This window comes from Castanea sativa, chromosome 7 (genome assembly GCF_040712315.1).
Source record: "Castanea sativa cultivar Marrone di Chiusa Pesio chromosome 7, ASM4071231v1".
NCBI classification, from domain to species: Eukaryota; Viridiplantae; Streptophyta; class Magnoliopsida; order Fagales; family Fagaceae; genus Castanea; species Castanea sativa.
The window spans coordinates 42,771,164-42,788,313 of NC_134019.1; the positions used below are offsets into that span (position 1 = coordinate 42,771,164).

Consider the following 17,150-nt stretch of genomic DNA (forward strand, 5'->3'; position numbering starts at 1 on the left):
TTGAAAAATAAATAAGGATGAATTGTATTATGAGACTAAATTTTATTTAGCAAAATAAGTACAGCCTCAAATCCAGTTATTTCACATTGCTTGTTCAAAAAGCTAAAATATAATCACCTATTTTTTGGTGTTCTATTGCTTCACTTGTACACCATGAGAAAATAAAATGACTAGAGACTGCTAGAATTCACTTAACAAGGATCTGCCCCGAAAATTTTCAGCCTTGGACTTGATAGACAACATAGTCTCATTTAATTGTGAAGATTTGAGCTCAAGCTCACTCAATCGAGCTCTGGTATCAGCTACTTGTTCCAGTAGCGATTCTAGTTCTTCTCTTGTTGATTTTATATCATGATCACAGTCGGCCTTTGCCACCTCAATGGATCGATGATGATTAATGAGCTCAACATCTACTGTAATATCATTGATTATGCCTTGCAGCCAACTAATATCAATTTGAGAATTTTCTACATCCTTAAGAATAGCTGATAGTTCTTTCACTTTGGACTTCGTCAGCTGCATAGCTGAAATGGATTGTAACTCCTTAACCACAGTGCACACACACTCCAGATAATAAGAGCGTATGGCATTTGATTCTAAGTGACAACTTGCTGCTATGTCTCCATACTTGTCGAAGATAGACTGCAGAATGGAAGCAAGGCTTTCTTTTACATGATATTTTCCAACAGACACGCAAGAATCAGAAATTACAGAATGGGCCTCTTCGTCATCACTGCCTTCTAAAGCATCAGCAATACCAGAGAAACTAAAGCTTATGGACCCAGAAGCAGAACCGGTAGCTGAAGCAGCACCACGTTCTCCCATGTTACTGATAATAGGATTAGGAACACTATAAGGTGGAGCATGGAGCTTTTCATCATCATCTTCATCTTCATCTTCATCTCCCACATTACTGATAATAGGATTAGGAACACTGTAAGGTAGAGCATGGATCTTTTCATCATCATCTTCAGCTTTTGGTGTTTCTTTTGAAATGAGGGTACCATTTTCCTTTGGAGGGTCTTTGAGTTTGAAAAGGTCCGGCTATCAATGCAAGAGAGGAGACAAATAGCTATAAGAACTGAAAATTGATAATATGTGCGCTACAAGAAATAAGAAACATTAGTGTATACGTGTGTGCATATATATATATATATATGTGAGTGAGAGAGAGAGAGAGAGAGAGAGAGAGTCTGCACCACTGAGAGAAATCCAGATGCAGGCACTGACTGAATGGATTGGACTTGCTCCTTGTTGAAAGAAGGATCTTGGGCATGAGTTGCTTTAACTTGTCGCTGAGAATGAGGAACATCCTTTCCATTTTCTGCTTCCACCTTTTTCTTAGAAGCATATTTATAAGGGTCGACTGTGTTTCGAAGAATTAAATTGTCAGGCACCTGAGGGGAATTTGGCTGGGAAACTTCCTTCTTTTTCCTGCCAAAACTTTTGGACACATCAAGGATGAGGGAGTCTGCGATTAAAAATAACTATAATTAGGAACCTATCATCATCACATGTGGATGTGGATGCGCCATGTGCAAGATGGGATGAATGAACCAGTTAATAACATACATTCTCAGGCCAATGGAATGATCAAATAGGCAATAGCAAGGCAGAATCCTAATTGCAATTCTACAGTTTAGTAGGGTTTAAGCGAAGAAGGAAATGTTTAATTGACTTGATCGCTAGGTACATCAAAAGAGTTCAGTATCATGCCTCATCATGCTTCCTAACATACAGCATTGAATTCCTAATACATCAAAGTTGAAAGGGGGTAAATTTGGTGCCAACAAACTTGGATTTACTAGATCAATTGAATTTTTAAGATCTTTAGAGGCAATTATTTGCGTTTCTCTTAGATCCAAGCCATTCCAGAGGAAGAAGAAAACTTCAGAAAAATAAATGGTGTTTCATCTGTAATTTAACGAACCTAAGAGAGCAAAGAAAGCAAGACCAAAGGAGAAAAAGTGAGGGAGAGGAAAGAAAGAGAGAACTGCTGATGGCTGAATGGTGGTGAGTGGCAGTCCAGTGAGCTCTGTGACAAGTTCAGAGAGCAACCTCTCCCTTTAGTCACAGGCTGAGATACTTGCATTCTTGAACTTGCCTTACTAACACGGCAAGTCATTTTCAGTGTTTTTGGGTGTGTGGTGTGTGTGTATTCCCATTCCAACTGCATTTTCCAATGACCATGCAATTTTTATCCTCCAGCCAGCAAACATTCTCTCTAATTAAAGGCAAAAGTACTTTCTTTTCTCTCCCCTGTTCCAATTTATTAGATTTGATTGACTTTTGTAATTTGAGAGTTTGATATACTGCTACTCAAGTAACCTGGGTGTTCCCTTTTTTGATTAATGAAATTTTCGTTACATAGCAAAATAAAAAATAAAATAAATTAAAAGCAAAAGCAGCCAAGCTGCAATCCTGCAACCATATGTATTCTCCCTCTTTCTATGTTCTAATAACCAAAGAAAATGCTAGAACTATTGGCTCTTTTCTCCCCTCAAAAGGTTTGTAAATTTCATACTAAAAGAAAGAACTTATAAATGTTCCTAAGCCTACAAGAACTGGCCATTGGACTTGGTCTACAATCAGATTGCTTATCAGGCTCATCAATACATCAGATTTCTTCCATAGTTCTCCTTGGTTCCAACAAGTGATGGATCTTCATGCTAAAAGAGACTTTCACCTCCTCAATGCTCCTCCCTCCTTATTTAGTTCTCCTATTTATATGAACATTCTTTTGTAAGAACAGACCACTTTTCTTTCCTACTCCTATAGACTTGCGCAGACCCTTTCTAGAAAGCAAAAGATGGCAAAGAAAAATTTACTGAAGAGTATCATTAGAAAATACCATATAAAAAATAGGTGAAAACCTGATTCGTTTTTATTAATTTACTGAAGAGTTTCATCAGAAAATACCATACAAAAAAAGGGGAACAACCTGATTCATTCTTATCCCTCCGCACCTCAGCTCCGGCAACTCTTTTGGGGCATAATTCACCACATTCATGGTAAGGATTGGATGCCTTAGGACAAGCTGGGTGTGTTCTTATTACTCCATTGCCATCATCTTAAAAAAAAAAATAGAAAAAAAAATCCAAAATTTCCACCTATGTTCAAAAAGTTATCGAGGAAACCCTTATAAAATTAGAACACTCCCTTACTAAGTTTACTTATATTAATATTAACCTCATATCACAACACAATTCATGAATTTAACATTATAAAATGATTGCAGTTGCTCAAAAGATAAGAAATGAGAACTGTATATAATTCAATTTGTTAAGTATTTCACAAACAAGATTACTCTGCCAAATTCAAATTTAATAAACTCTCAAGGGCAATTAAAACCCAAAGTGTAGCATCAGGAAAGCTTGCTAAAGTTGCAGGTGCAAAATTACAGTTGCTAAATTTGCATAGCTCAAAGCATATTTAGTATAAAAAATTACTTGATTTCTTTTTCTCCTTGCGTGTCTGGCCTTCAGCAATCTTTTTGAGGCAAGATTGACTGCATTCGTGGAAGGGATTATCTACATAAACGCAATTCGGGAGTACTTTTACTTTCTCAGCCATCTCTTTGTTTAGCTCTGGCTGTACCCCTGAAAATCCAATGAAAATAACATATTAAAATTCAATAAATTTTCCTGCTGAATGAAACAGTAAGCTCTTAACTTAGCTTTCTTGTTTTCTTCCATTTGCAACTGAAAAACAGATACAAGAAACCAAGGATTCAATTTTCCCTTTCGATTTCAATTCCTTTTAGATTGTGAAACAAAATTTTACCTTAAGAAACCAATATAATTATACTTTGAAAAGTATTACTATACATAGGTTGATACAATTATTCAAAACGAAACAGTAACTAATTACAAAAACATGAGTGGTCAATTTTTCAGTCTCAATTGAATAAATTTTTCAAACAAACTCAAGCACACCCCAACACAAGTCAAGGTACTTGATTTTTATAAAAGACTCTCCAAAACCAATCAGCAAAACTACAAAGATAAAAAGCAAAACTCCCACAATTAAATTAAAAACTGTTTCAGAAATTTAAGCAGTTTGATTATAAAAACAATCATTAAAAAAAAAAAAAAATTAACACCCCCTTAAATATCTGTTTTGTTGCTGAGAACTTGTAGGCAAACTCTACTTTTCATCTAGACTAAACATAATTCAACCACTTGGCATGGTTGAGGTTGAGTTCTTAATTTAATAGGAAAAAGAAAAACACAAAAAAGGATTTTAAAAAAAGTATTTCAGGAAAAATAAATTTTCTTTTCTTTTTCCCACCTTATCAGACCAACCAAACAAGAGTAACAGAAGCCTCACAAACAATACGCACCCACATATCAAGAACCAAACTTTTTTTCAAAGTAAATTCCACCCAGCATTAGTCAAGCTAAAAAAGCCGAAAGGACAAAAAAATTAGGTAAAGATCACTAAGTAAACCAAACAAACTTTAGAGCATACCTTCAGCCCAACAACATAGAAAGAGAAAAGAGAGAGAGAGAGAGAGAGAGAGAGAGAGAGTTTATGTACCCATCAAATTATAGCTAAAACTGAACCTCAAAAGCCCAGAAAAGATAAGAAAGAAAGAAAATTACTTGGAATTAAAAACCCAAACCCAAACCCAACAAAAGCTTTATAGACTGAAATAGAGAAAGACAAACCTTTCAAGTTCAATGCTTTGTTGTTAAACTCCTGTCTGTTTGTGGGAAATTTCCCGGTCAATATATACACGTGCAGAAGTCCATTTTTTCCATTTCTATTTATGCTATATTTTTGTTTACTTCTTACAAACAAAAAGATAAAGAAAAAAAAAAACACATAAAGTGAGCTTCCATGTTATTCATATTGCTGTTTCTTATTGACCACTTTTATTTTATTTTATTTTATTTTTTGAGCAAATTGTTATTGACCACTTTAGGTGTGAGTTTGTGACCATTCTAGAAAAAACAGAAAGTAATAAAAGAGGTTTGAAATTTTGGTCCTTGACGCCTGACAGTAATTTTTGTCAAACGGTTTGATTTTCCAAAGCTTTGAAAGCAAAAATTAAAGAGGCCAGCTTTGGTTTTAAGAGCGACAGCTTTACGGTTGATGATGTTGAAGTTTGAAGAAAATTTGGGTTAATGGGACCAGACAATACATTGTCCACTAAATTCCCCAAATTTGAGGTATTCATTTCTCATTATTTGGGATTGGGCCTAAAATTTTTTGAGGTTGTTGGGGATCTCTAAGTCTTTCTATTTTTTTGTTGATCAGAGGGGATCTCTATGCCTATTATAACTAGATCTCCAATCAAAGTAGAGGGGTGGACACGCCGCATTTTCATCATCATCTACGTCACATATTATGAATGAGAACATGCGTTAGTTGTATTTCTATGTGAAAATGATAGGGCTTCCATTTTTTTGGTCGGCTATTAATTGCATAAGATTAGTTCATGATGTGTTAATTATTTCAAATCACGTACTTTTCAAATTTAAATGGAGAGAAAACCTAAGGATGACATTGACTAAATTGATGCAAGTAATAGTCGAAGGACCAAATTAGAAATTGAACAACCAAAAAAATATCTTCCTAATAAATTATGAATTATTATATTGGTTTTTGCTCTGAAACGGTTGAATGTTTAGTTTACAAACATTGAAGTTATAAGTAATGCAATCATAAATCTCATGGTGAGTTTGATCTTAGTTCAAGATAAACACTACTGACATGCTTAACATTGAAAATTCAGAGGAAAAGTGGTATATCCAATCCCCATTTGCAATTGAAGTAATTGTTGAAATCATATATTTATCAAACCATTTTGTAATGAATTAATTAATATTAATTGCACTTTTTTTTTTTATACTTCAATGGTTGAGGGAGAGAGATTTGAACCCTAGACATCTCTGTTAAAAACACTAAAGATTTTAAGTTGAGCTACAAGTTGAATCTCTTAATCTGTAAAAGTAATTTCATAAAAATCACTTGATTGTTAAATAGGGATGACAAAAATTCCTTACCCTGCTTTACATGTCCTACTCCGCTTTGCCTTTATGTTGGTTTTCCTTGCCCTAAAGGAGTGATGGGATAGGAATAGGTTTTGCTCACCTCACCCCATATCGTCCTTGCCCTGAAAGAGTGATGAGACGAGAATAGGTTTTGCTCACCCCGCCCAATCTTGCGTCAAATGTGTGTGTGTGTGTGTGTGTGTGTGTGTTACACCAAGAGCGACACTCTTTTAAATCATTAATTCCTATTAAATCTAATTAGTATGTAACTCGTGCTTATGCACAGGATGGTCAATTGTAACACATGCTTCGCATGTGCGATGAAACTCTTTTTTTATTTTGAATTTAATGTAAATTTTCAATTTGAATTTTTAAATTGTTAGTGAGGTTACATGTAAAAGGATTTTAAAGAAGCTAAATTTTAAGATTTTGAAAAAGAGTAAACTGCTGGGTTTATTGTGTGCTAGTCTTTAGGAAAAAGTTTATCTGACAATTTTTTTTTTTAATTTTGTTGAATTACAATTTTAACCATAATTAACTTTTTGAATCCTCTTAATATATTGAGATTAAATCTAGCTAGTATGTAACTTGTGCTTACGCATGGGAATGATCAATTGAAATGATGTTATTAATGTTAATCTTGGGTTATTAAACAATTTTATTTTCATGACAATTTTCATGATATTGTTTATGTCAAGATTCTCATTATTATACATATTTCCCACTGTAGCCATATATTTTTTCTCATTTTATCACATGGAATGGACAAGCCATGTTATCGGTCAAATATGTAGTTGGTCAATATTGTGTGTTTTACAAATTAATAAATTTGATAAGTATTATTTTAGCAATTCAAATATTTTTTTGACACATAACCATTATATAGTTTTTTTGTTAATAATTTATTGGATTGCACCTATAATTCATTGTGGCTATGTGTGTTTTTCTTAATATTTGTGGGAAATTTGATTTTTTTTCAAACAATATATAAAAACTCAATTATTAAATACACCTTAATTTATACCTTTTTAACACGTATTAACAAAAAAACATAATTTAAAATATGCTAGTATAGAAATTCAACCTATCTAAACTCGCCATAACACCATTGTTAAGAGGTTGAACATATAGATTTGAACAACTAAAGAAAGACGCTCAGAAGTCAATATATAGCTTATTGTAATTAATTAATTATTAGGAGAAATTACACTTTACCACCCTAAACTATACCTTATATTACACTTTACACCCTAAACTATTCGAATGCGCAGTTTGCACTCTAAACTATGACACTTGTTACACTTTGCATTCTAATGTTAGTTTTACTGTTATTTTAGATGGAACTTTCATGCACATGACACACACATGTTTTGCTTAAGTAAAAAAAAAAAAAAAAACCCTTCACAATCAACTAAAACAAAAGCTTCTTTCATTTTATTTTTTCCAGCTTCTTTCAAAACCCTCTATCCCTAAGAGCATTTTCAGCAGATTAGTCAAATTTTTGTACTATTTAGACAATGAGCAGTGATATTTACCTTTTACCTACTTACTTTTTTAAATACATATTCCAACAGATTCATCATTTAAATATTATTTCTTCATTTATTCTTTATTCTTTTTTATTCTTTATTTTTTCTTCCTCTATTCATTTTCAACAACTATATTTTTCAACAAAAAGTGTTACATCCACAATATTTTTTGCAATACTTTCACAAGAATCATAACAAAATCTTATATGGAAAGTTGTTACAAGTTCTAATTTGAACCCACCACTGAAATTATATTTTTACTCACCAATATTAGCTAATTACTTAAAATTTATTGTGAAAATATTATGGTAGTATTTTTAAATTGTGATTTCTTATTCGTTGCCTTTCTTTCATCCATACGTTTCCTTTTTTTTTTTCTCTTGCATTTTGTCCACCACACATATACCCATTGGATTCCATCCTCTCCTTCTTCTTTTTTCTTTACTCTCCACTTGATTCTAGAACCTCCCTCTCTCTTTCTTTCTCTAGATCTCTCATTTTCTACTTTTTTTTTTCCTTTTCTACTTGATTCCATAAATTCTCTAGCTCTCTCTGTGATACGTCTCACATAATCTTGCTTGCCTTTTGGTGTCATTATCTTCAAACACACACAGACACGCATGGAGAGAAGTGAGAAATCACCTTTGCTCCACCACACCACCACCGCTCCTCCTCCTCACTGCAAAGTGCATGCAACCAAGGGTCATATCGGCTTCTATTTTTTTTCCTTGTTCTTGATTAGTTGTTGTTTCTGATTTTAGATTTGTCAGATCGGCTTCTATTTTTTTTCTTGACTTTTATTGTTGTTCTATTTTTTTTTTCTGTTCTTGATCTGCTGTTGTTGTTGTTTTGTTTTGTTTTTTTTATAAATTTTTTATTTAAATTATATCAATTTTATGAGAGCAAGAATTGTTTTGTGAGAGAATAAGAGAAAAAAAAGAAGCAACGTAGAGACGAGAGAAAAAAAGAAATCCAGAGGAGAGAGAGAATTGATATAATAAGAAATTGGTATAATTTTTTAATCCAAGAAATCCAATTGCTAATGTACGGTAGCCCATCAAACTTGATGAACTACTATTCATGAGCCAAAAAAAATTCAGGGTTTAGAGAATCCATTGGAGAGCATTTTTATGGTCTCATTCTCTATTATGCACATTGTTTTGCTTTTAGCTACACAGTTGGAGATGCTCTAAATCCCCAAATCAGAAATATCTTCTCCTCCACCACCGTGACACAATTGCTCCACCCTCCCTAAATCCCCAAATCAATTTTTTTTTTCTTTCCAAATCTCTCACACATAAGTTGTTCTTCTTGTTGTTTTTGTTTGTATTTAAGTATAAAGTTTTGAAATTCGAACCGTTCATTGAACCGTAAAAGGAAAATATTTAAAATTTTTAAAGTTGAACCGAAATTGAACCGGGATCGAACCATGATGATGTCATAATTAATTAATAATTATTTAAAATATAAATAAATAAATAAATAAAATTAATATAAATTGAAAAATTAACTAAAATCGTTCAATTAAAATAAAGATCCATATTTCAAATATATTTCTCGTATTATAATTTTTACAAAAAAAATATATATATATCATATCTTAAGCAAATATAAATATAGTACTTATTTATTTATATGTTAATTAGTAAAACTTTGATAATAATAATAATAATAATAGCAGTACAATACTTATTATAATATATGAACTTGTGAACAGCAATACACAGTACAATAATTTTTATTATCATCAAGTCATATCATGTACCTCCCAAGGCTGAACATTCAGCTCCTTTCTTTTCACAAATTCAAATTTTCAACCTTTCCAATACAACTGCCAGGCTGTAGTCACGTGTGGAGGCTTTTAGGAAACTTAAAAATAAATATAAAACAAAGAGAAACCGCATATAACTTACGCTGAGGTGTTCTGCCCAAAAAAAAAAAGAAAAGGAAAGAAAGAGAGGAGATTTGTGATTACAGAGGAGTAGAGCCAGACAGCAGAAGAAGAAGAAGAAGAAAAAGAAGAAAGAAGAAGAAGCTACTGCTTCATGGAGCCACTCTTGCTCCGTCATATTTTTGACATGTGAGGGTTGATTTCTTCATTTTTGCTTTTTTCCTTCTTCTTCATTGTCTTCTTCTTCCTCTACTGATTCTTCTTTTCTCTATTTTTTATTTTTAATTTTCTCCCTTTCATTTGGTTCCAGATCTGAAAAAACCCAAAGTATTGCTGAAGTATTGGTCGAAACTTTGCCGAAAAGAAGGAACCGTCCAAACCTCAAAAACCGGTCACGGTTCGTACGGATCTGCTTTTTTCACCTAGGACGGTTCTTGAAACTAAATAAACTGCAAAACTGAGAGGTTTACGGTTTTTTCGGTCGGACCGTACGGTCCGGTCCGGATTTCAAAACCATGTTTAAGCATGCCTTAGTCTCCTGGTAAACTATTCCACTGAGAGCAAAGGCTCGCGTAATTATAAACTGAATTTAAAGCTCATTGAAACACAAATGGTAAGACAAATTTTATCAAAACATACACTAACAACAACTTTCTCTGGAAACTATCCTCAGCTTTCATTTTCTCTAATTGAACACGCCGTTCAAGTGTTCCACATGTATAATATAATTCAAAGGAGCACATAATACGTATTCAATTCTTCGTACAGTAATTGGTTGGAGGTTTTCTGGGCTATGGGAAAAGTCTCTTTGTTTTTTGCACAAATTAATAAAAGTTATATTGGATTGGTGGCATAAAATTAGATATCTAATTTAGAAAGGATAATTATGGTGTGAATCATCACATAAATTTAAATATAAAATTTAAATATATATATAAAATTAGATTCTAATTTAAAATTTTGATTGAACTTTTTTAGAAATATTTTATTAAAAGAATGATAAAACAACAAAGTTATGTTTAGTAATAACAGTTTTTATTTTTTATTTTCAAAAACTTGTTTTTGAGAATATAAAGAAAAAATAATTTTTTTTTATATTTTTTGAAATTAAAAACATTTTTGGTTAGATGAAATTAAAAAAAAAAAAGAGTTTTGTAGAAAAAAAGTAAAAAAATATATTGTTATTAGGATTTGAACTTTAATGCTAACTCATTAAATGAGACAGATTAATTAAATTAAATGCATATTTTTATTGATTTTTGGAAATTAGAAATTGAAAACAACATTTTGCATGTTTTCAGTTTCCTTCACAAAATGAGTTTTAAGAACAGTTTTTGTTTTCAGTCCATTTTGAGTTGCTAAATAAGTTTTTTAGTTTCAAAAATAGAAAATTGTTTTTTAAAATAGAAAATAAAGAGAAAAAAAATTTACCAAACATACCCCAAATGTTTTTAATAGCTTTTTACATTTTTTATAAAAATTGTGTCAAAACTTTTTTATTATGGTTTATTAACAATTGCTTTAAGAGCATTCGTTAACATGAACCATTAATATATATGAGCATATAATCCATGTAGATGCATGGATGCAATTAAAATCAAACATAATTTCTATTATAAAAATATAAATAATTAATCAAATTATAAAAAAAAATAGCTTGTCACATATGTATAAGTATCGATAAAAGTAAAATTAAACCCAATTTTTATCATAAAAATATAAATAATTAGTCAATTATTTTTTTTAAAAGTAAATGTAATTAGTCACATACTAGAACTCTTACCCAAATTTAATACTACTAATGATCATTTTTTTCTAAATTTTAAAAAGATAGAATTTGTGGTGATTTTTATTGAGTGTATGTGATTAATTTTAATTTTTAAATAATTTTATAGTTCATTAATATTAAATTCTTAATATTTTATACTCATTAACTTACTTGGCGCAAAATTTAAAAAACTTAAGTCGACACATGACACATTTGTCCTCAGACGTGGAAAGCACCAAGAAATTTTGGTCAGGTTTGTGGAATTTAAGGATTCCAAATAAAGTCAAAGGTTTCATGCGGAGAGCATGCACTGAATCTCTCCCTATTATGTCTAATTTGAGTAGGAGAAAGATCACCAACTGTGCTAACTGTATCCACTGTAAGTCAGGCGAGGAAACCTCACTCCATGCTCTATGGTTCTGTCCAATGGTTGAAGAAGTTTGGGATTCATGGTTGGCTCTACTTCCACCACAATTTTTTCGGGTTCATAAATATGCCAAGTTACGTCATCTCCTTTTCAGTTCAAACTTCGACACTGAGTTGTTTGCTATGACAAGTTGGTTACTTTGGACTTGAAGAAACAAGGTAAGAGTGGGGGAAGTGACTGTGCCAATCAACAGAGTTGCTGAGGAGGCTCGGAAATAGCTCCAGAAATTTCACAGGTCTTGGCCAAACCTGAAGATGAAGGTGAGGAATACTAAAGCCCTATGGAAGCCACCAGATTTTGGCAATATAAAGTTAAATTTTGATGAGGCGATGTTTGAGGAAATTAATGCAGCAGGGATTGGTGTTGTAGCTCGGAATGACAGGGATGAGGTCTTAGCAGCGATGACAGAGAGAATTCCTATACCAGAATTTGTGGTGATCCTCAAGACTATGGCAGCCAGGCATGCAGTAGATACAAAGTAGTGAACATGTCATTAACTCTCTCCAACCATTTGATTAAATGTTTTTATACCCTTACACAAAATTCATAAACTTTATTTTCTTTACTCTAATTTTCCCATCACATTTTCATATAATTCATTTGCTTTTACACAACATATATATCTCCCGCCTCAATTAATCTCCATGGCACTTGGCAAGCACCGAAAATATTTATAAAGAAAAAAAATTAAAAAAATGATCTCTTTTGTGATATCATTGAAAGAAATCAATACCTTACCAAACTGATATGTATTTACCGTGTGTGTGTATATATATATGTGGGGTATGAGAATTCCGAGTAAGATGATCACACCACGTGTCACTCCTGGCCGAGAAGGATAGCTGTTGGGCCTAAGAGGCCATGTCCTTGGATTTTATGATCACTTCATCAATGTGCTATTAGATGAGGCTCTACTGTGCAAAAAGGGTTGGGGATCGGAAAAAAGAAGAGAGAATACACTGTAGACTCAAGAACAATATCTGTAATTTGTTTTTAGAAAAGAGAAATTTAAGAATCAATTTCCTCGGCTTGAGTCCGAGGACAAATCTCACTATATAAATTGTTCCATCTTCATCCCAACGTAATTTTAGCCATTGTCACCATTAATTCAACTCATTAGAACCTAGATTTAGAGCCCACTCTCTATAAATTTATTGTATTGGGCTTTTTGGGCCTACACCCATCTTGTTTTGGGCTTAGGTGCAAATTGCGACCATACACCCATTTGTGGGGAATCTTGGTGTTTCGTAAGTTGAACGTGATGGTAGGCTCAGGTTTGCACCAAGCGGAATTAATGGGGTCTCAACATCAAGATCACTTTTTGAATCTTGAAACAAGTAGGGACCGAGAGGGAAGTATACATACCACCCACACTAGCAGGAATCAGTCACGAGGTGGAGCCAAGTCTCACATGAGGAAAATGCTAAAGTCATGCAGTTGGAGATTGATTGTTTGAAGAGGAAGTTACGCCACGAACGGCGGAGGCGAATTCCTTCTTTTTTGGACCTTTCTTCTGATGATGGTGGGGATAGTAATTACAGGCCTAGATCAAGGACTCCCCCTAATGAGTCTTTCTCATGTCAGGAGGACAACCCTCGTGGCCACAGAAGTAAGAACTCATCTTGCAGAGGCCTGAGAAATGATGCTATGAGTAGAGCATTGAGTCAGATTTCCCGATCGCCCTTCACACGTAGAATTGAAGGAGGGAAACTTCCTTGGCAATTTACTTAGCCAACGTTCACCTTTTACAGCGGCCAAACAGACCCTATGGAACATGTTAGTCACTTCAACTAGAGGATGGTTGTACACTCCAAAAATGAGGCTTTGATGTGTAAGATTTTCCCATCTAGCTTGGAACTTGTGGCAATGAGATGGTTTAATGGTCTGGGGGCAGGTTCTATTGATTCCTTTAAAGAGCTCACCTGGGCCTTTGAATTTCGATTTATTATAAGTAGTAGAGTTCCTCGACCTTTAGATTTATTGTTGTCTATGACCATGCGGGAAGGGGAAACCCTTAAAACGTACTCAAAGAGGTATTGAGAGATGTTTAATGAGATTAACGGAGACTTTGACGATGTAGCAATAAGGACTTTCAAGGTCGGCCTACTTGCCGAACATGATTTGAGAAAATCATTGACCAAAAAGCCTGTGAGGAGCGTATGCCGGCTTATGAACTGTATTGATGAGTACAAGCGAGTTGAGGAGGACCAACAGTAGGAAGAGGGGAAAACGAAAATTATCCCTCAAGAGAGGAGGGATATTAGGTCAGACAGATACAATAATAACAGAACTCGAAGAGAGTTTGCTGGGCAATCTGGATCTACGGCTCCTCGGGTGGTCAGCACGGTGTTCCGAGAACCAGTACATCAGGTATTTGAAAAGATTAAGAATGAGCCTTACTTCAAATAGCCAAACAAGATGGCGGGGGATCCAACGAGGTGCAATCAGAGTCTTCATTGTCAGTACCACCAGGAGTAGGGACATACTACCGAGGATTGCAGAACTCTGTGGAATCATTTGGAGCAGTTAGTTAGGGATGGAAGATTAAAACACTTTTTGTATCGGCCCAACGGGCAGAGGGATCAAATAGGGTCGGGAACATAAGGGAACACTTCCTCAAGGCCTCATTTGGGCAAAATTAATGTCATCTTCGCTGCTCTGGAAAGACTGGTTCTCGTCCCTCCAGGGTAATGTCTGTAGCACGAACACTTGCCGAAGACTCTAATTTTGGGCCGAAGAGCGCTAGAATGGATATCCAACTGACATTGAGTTTTTTGGAAGAGGATAAGATTGGGACCACGCTGCCATATGATGATGCTTTGGTGGTCATGCTCAGATTGATGGGTATGATGTGAAGAGGGTGATGGTAGACTAGATCAGTGGTGTAGAGATTATGTACCCTGACCTATATAAAGGGTTGAATTTGAAACTAGAAGACTTGACAACTTATGATTCACCATTAATAAGCTTTGATGGGAAATTTGTCATTCCAAAGGGTTAGATTAGATTACCTGTGCAAGCAGGTTCAGAGGTGGTGGAAGTGGATTTTATCATGGTAGATGTCTACTCTCCCTATACAGCAATCGTAGCAAGACCTTGGCTTCATGCACTGGGAGCTGTTGCCTTAACTTAGCATTTGAAGGTGAAATACTCATCGGGGGACCAGATTGAAGAGCTAATTGGGAGCCAATCCATGGCTAGGAAGTGCATGGCGGCTGCAATTATGCGTCAGCCTGAGGCTAAATCCTCAGCCTCTATTGAAGGGGCTCATAGCAATCAAGGATCCTGGTTATGCCTTTAGAGATAGCGTTAGAAGGACTCACGCGTGAAAAGCTGGAGGAAATTATTATTGATGATAAGCCCGAAAAATTCTTTCAGGTCGGAGCCTAGTTGCCTCCTCAAGAGAAGGAAGAGCTGGTTATATTTTTGAAGAGGAATATCAATGTGTTCGCATGGAATGCTTATGAAGCTCCCAGAGTAAATCCAAATTTTATTTGTCATCATTTAAATGTTAACCTAGCTGTCCTCCCTAAGAAGCACCTTGACGTTCGTCTAAAGAACATTTTGATGCCGTTAATATGGAAATAATCAAACTCAAGCAAGCAAACACTATCAAGGAGGTCTTTTATCCTGAATGGTTGGCTAATACAGTAGTAGTGAAAAGAAGGATGGGAAATGGCGAGTTTGTGTAGATTTCACAAATTTGAGCAAAGCCTGCCCCTAAAGACCCCTTCCTAATGCCTCGTATAGATCAACTGGTGGATGCCATTATGGGGCATCCTTAGATGAGTTTTCTAGATTCCTTCCAAGGATATCATCAAATACCCCTAGCCCTGGATGATTAGGAAAAAACAGTAACTTTTGTCACTCCCACAGGAAATTACCGCTACAAAGTGATGCCTTTTGATTTGAAGAACGCAAGGGCTACTTATCAAATGATGATGACCAGGATATTTGAGCAACAAATAGGTAAAAGCATTGAGGTTTACATAGATGACATGGTGGTGAAGAGTAAGGTGGTGTCTGAGCATGTGGAGGACCTTGAGAGCATCTTTAAGATATTGAAGAAACACAAGCTATGCCTTAATGCTTCCAAATGCTCCTTTGGCGTGGGATTAGGCAAATTTTTGGGGTATATGTTCACTCATCATGTAATCGAGGTCAATCCTGATCAAGTTAAGGTAATAAATAGCTTGCAGCCACCTCAAAATCCTAAAGAAGTTTAGAAATTGACAGGAATGACTATTACCTTAAACCGATTCATCTCTCAATCCGCGGACAGATTTAGGCCCTTCTTCCAGCTGTTACATAAGTGGAAGGGATTCGAATGGACGGAGGAGTGTGCTTTGGCTTTTCAGTAGTTTAAAGAATACCTTTCTTGGCCACCCGTTATGTTCATGCCCAAGGAGAACGAGGTTTTGTTTGCTTATATTGTTGTGGCTTCACATGCTGTTAGTTTGGTACTGATACGGGTTGACAATGGTGTACAGAGACCAATTTATTATGTAAGTAAATCATTGTATGAAGCTGAGGTTCTTTACTTACCACTGGAAAAAGCTATTCTAGCAGTGGTGCACACCACATGTAAGTTTCCCCATTACTTCCAATCACACACAGTGGTGGTTTTGACTCAACTTCTACTTAGGTCTTTACTTTGGAGTGCTGATTATATGGGAAGGATTGCTAAGTGGGGTACAATGTTGGGGGCTTTTGATATCAAGTATATGCCACGTGCCTCTGTAAAAGGCCAGGTCCTTGCTGACCTGGTGGCCGAGTTCGCTGTGCCTTCGTTAGAAGAAAATACTAAAGGGCCGGACATGGATGAAAAATTAGTTGGCACGATCTCCCTGAAGGAACCTCAATCGTGGAAGGTGTACGTGGATGGCGATGCCAATCAAAGAGGATCAGGATTGGGATTAGTTGTGATATCTCTGGAAAAGATCGTTATTGAGAAATCTTTGAGGATAAATTTCTCGGCCATGAATAATGAAGCCGAGTACGAAGCTTTATTGGTAGGAATGACTATCGTTCAGAAGTAGGGAGGGAAGACATTGGAGATTTTCTTGGATTCGAGACTAGTTGTAGGACAAATGGAAGGGGAGCTGGAAGCCAGAGATTCGAGGATATAGGAATATTTGAATCAGGTTAGACATTTACAATCAAAGTTTGAATTTTTCACCTTAGCGCAAATCCCCAGAAGCAGAAACACTCATGCTGATTCTTTAGCCACCCTGGCAACCTTCTCGGCATAGAGCTTACCTTAGGTCATCTTGGTAGAAGATTTATGTAAGCCTACCAAGATGAGTGTGAATACGGTCCGTAGTCATCAGATTAGAGTGGGGCCTAGTTGGATGAATTCTATTGTGCTGTTCTTGAAAGAGAATATCCTGCCTCAGGAGAAGTTAGAGGCTAACAAGATACGCAGAAAAGCTCCTCGGTTTTGGCTATTCAAAGATCAAAAGTTGTACAAGCATTCTTTCTTTGGCCTGTATCTGCTTTTTATACACTCTTAAAGGAGTTACATGAAGGGATTTGC

The 17,150-nt window shown here is 35.0% G+C and overlaps 2 protein-coding genes across 8 annotated transcripts; one reads left to right on the top strand and one right to left on the bottom strand.

Annotated features, from left to right (window-relative positions):
- LOC142643366 (uncharacterized) lies at positions 1-5,042 on the bottom strand. Of its 7 annotated transcripts, none has more exons than XM_075817961.1 (5): positions 4,540-4,668; positions 3,450-3,599; positions 2,942-3,070; positions 1,200-1,471; positions 1-1,044 (listed from the first exon to the last, which is right to left on the bottom strand). In XM_075817961.1, the coding sequence occupies exons 1-5, from the start codon at positions 4,541-4,543 to the stop codon at positions 181-183; spliced, it is 1,419 nt and encodes a 472-aa protein (XP_075674076.1). In that variant the 5' UTR covers positions 4,544-4,668; the 3' UTR covers positions 1-180. The 7 variants fall into 7 exon arrangements, with proteins under 7 accessions (XP_075674076.1, XP_075674078.1, XP_075674079.1 ...); XM_075817963.1 differs by having other exon boundaries at positions 4,471-4,614; XM_075817964.1 differs by lacking the exon at positions 4,540-4,668 and adding an exon at positions 4,291-4,439.
- Positions 5,043-16,011: 10,969 nt separating this feature from the next.
- Positions 16,012-16,653, top strand: LOC142644493 (uncharacterized). The gene has a single exon (XM_075819090.1). The coding sequence runs from the start codon at positions 16,012-16,014 to the stop codon at positions 16,651-16,653; it is 642 nt and encodes a 213-aa protein (XP_075675205.1).
- Positions 16,654-17,150: the final 497 nt, after the last annotated feature.

Coding starts and splice junctions, on each gene's coding strand:
- LOC142644493 (XM_075819090.1), top strand. CDS start 16,012: ATGCCCAAGGAGAACGAGGTTTTGTTTGCTTATATTGTTGTGGCTTCA.
- LOC142643366 (XM_075817961.1), bottom strand. Junction 1,472..2,941: donor GAGGGATAAGAATGAATCAG/GTTGTTCCCCTT, acceptor TTTTAATCGCAG/ACTCCCTCATCCTTGATGTG. Junction 1,045..1,199: donor CATCTGGATTTCTCTCAGTG/GTGCAGACTCTC, acceptor TTGCATTGATAG/CCGGACCTTTTCAAACTCAA.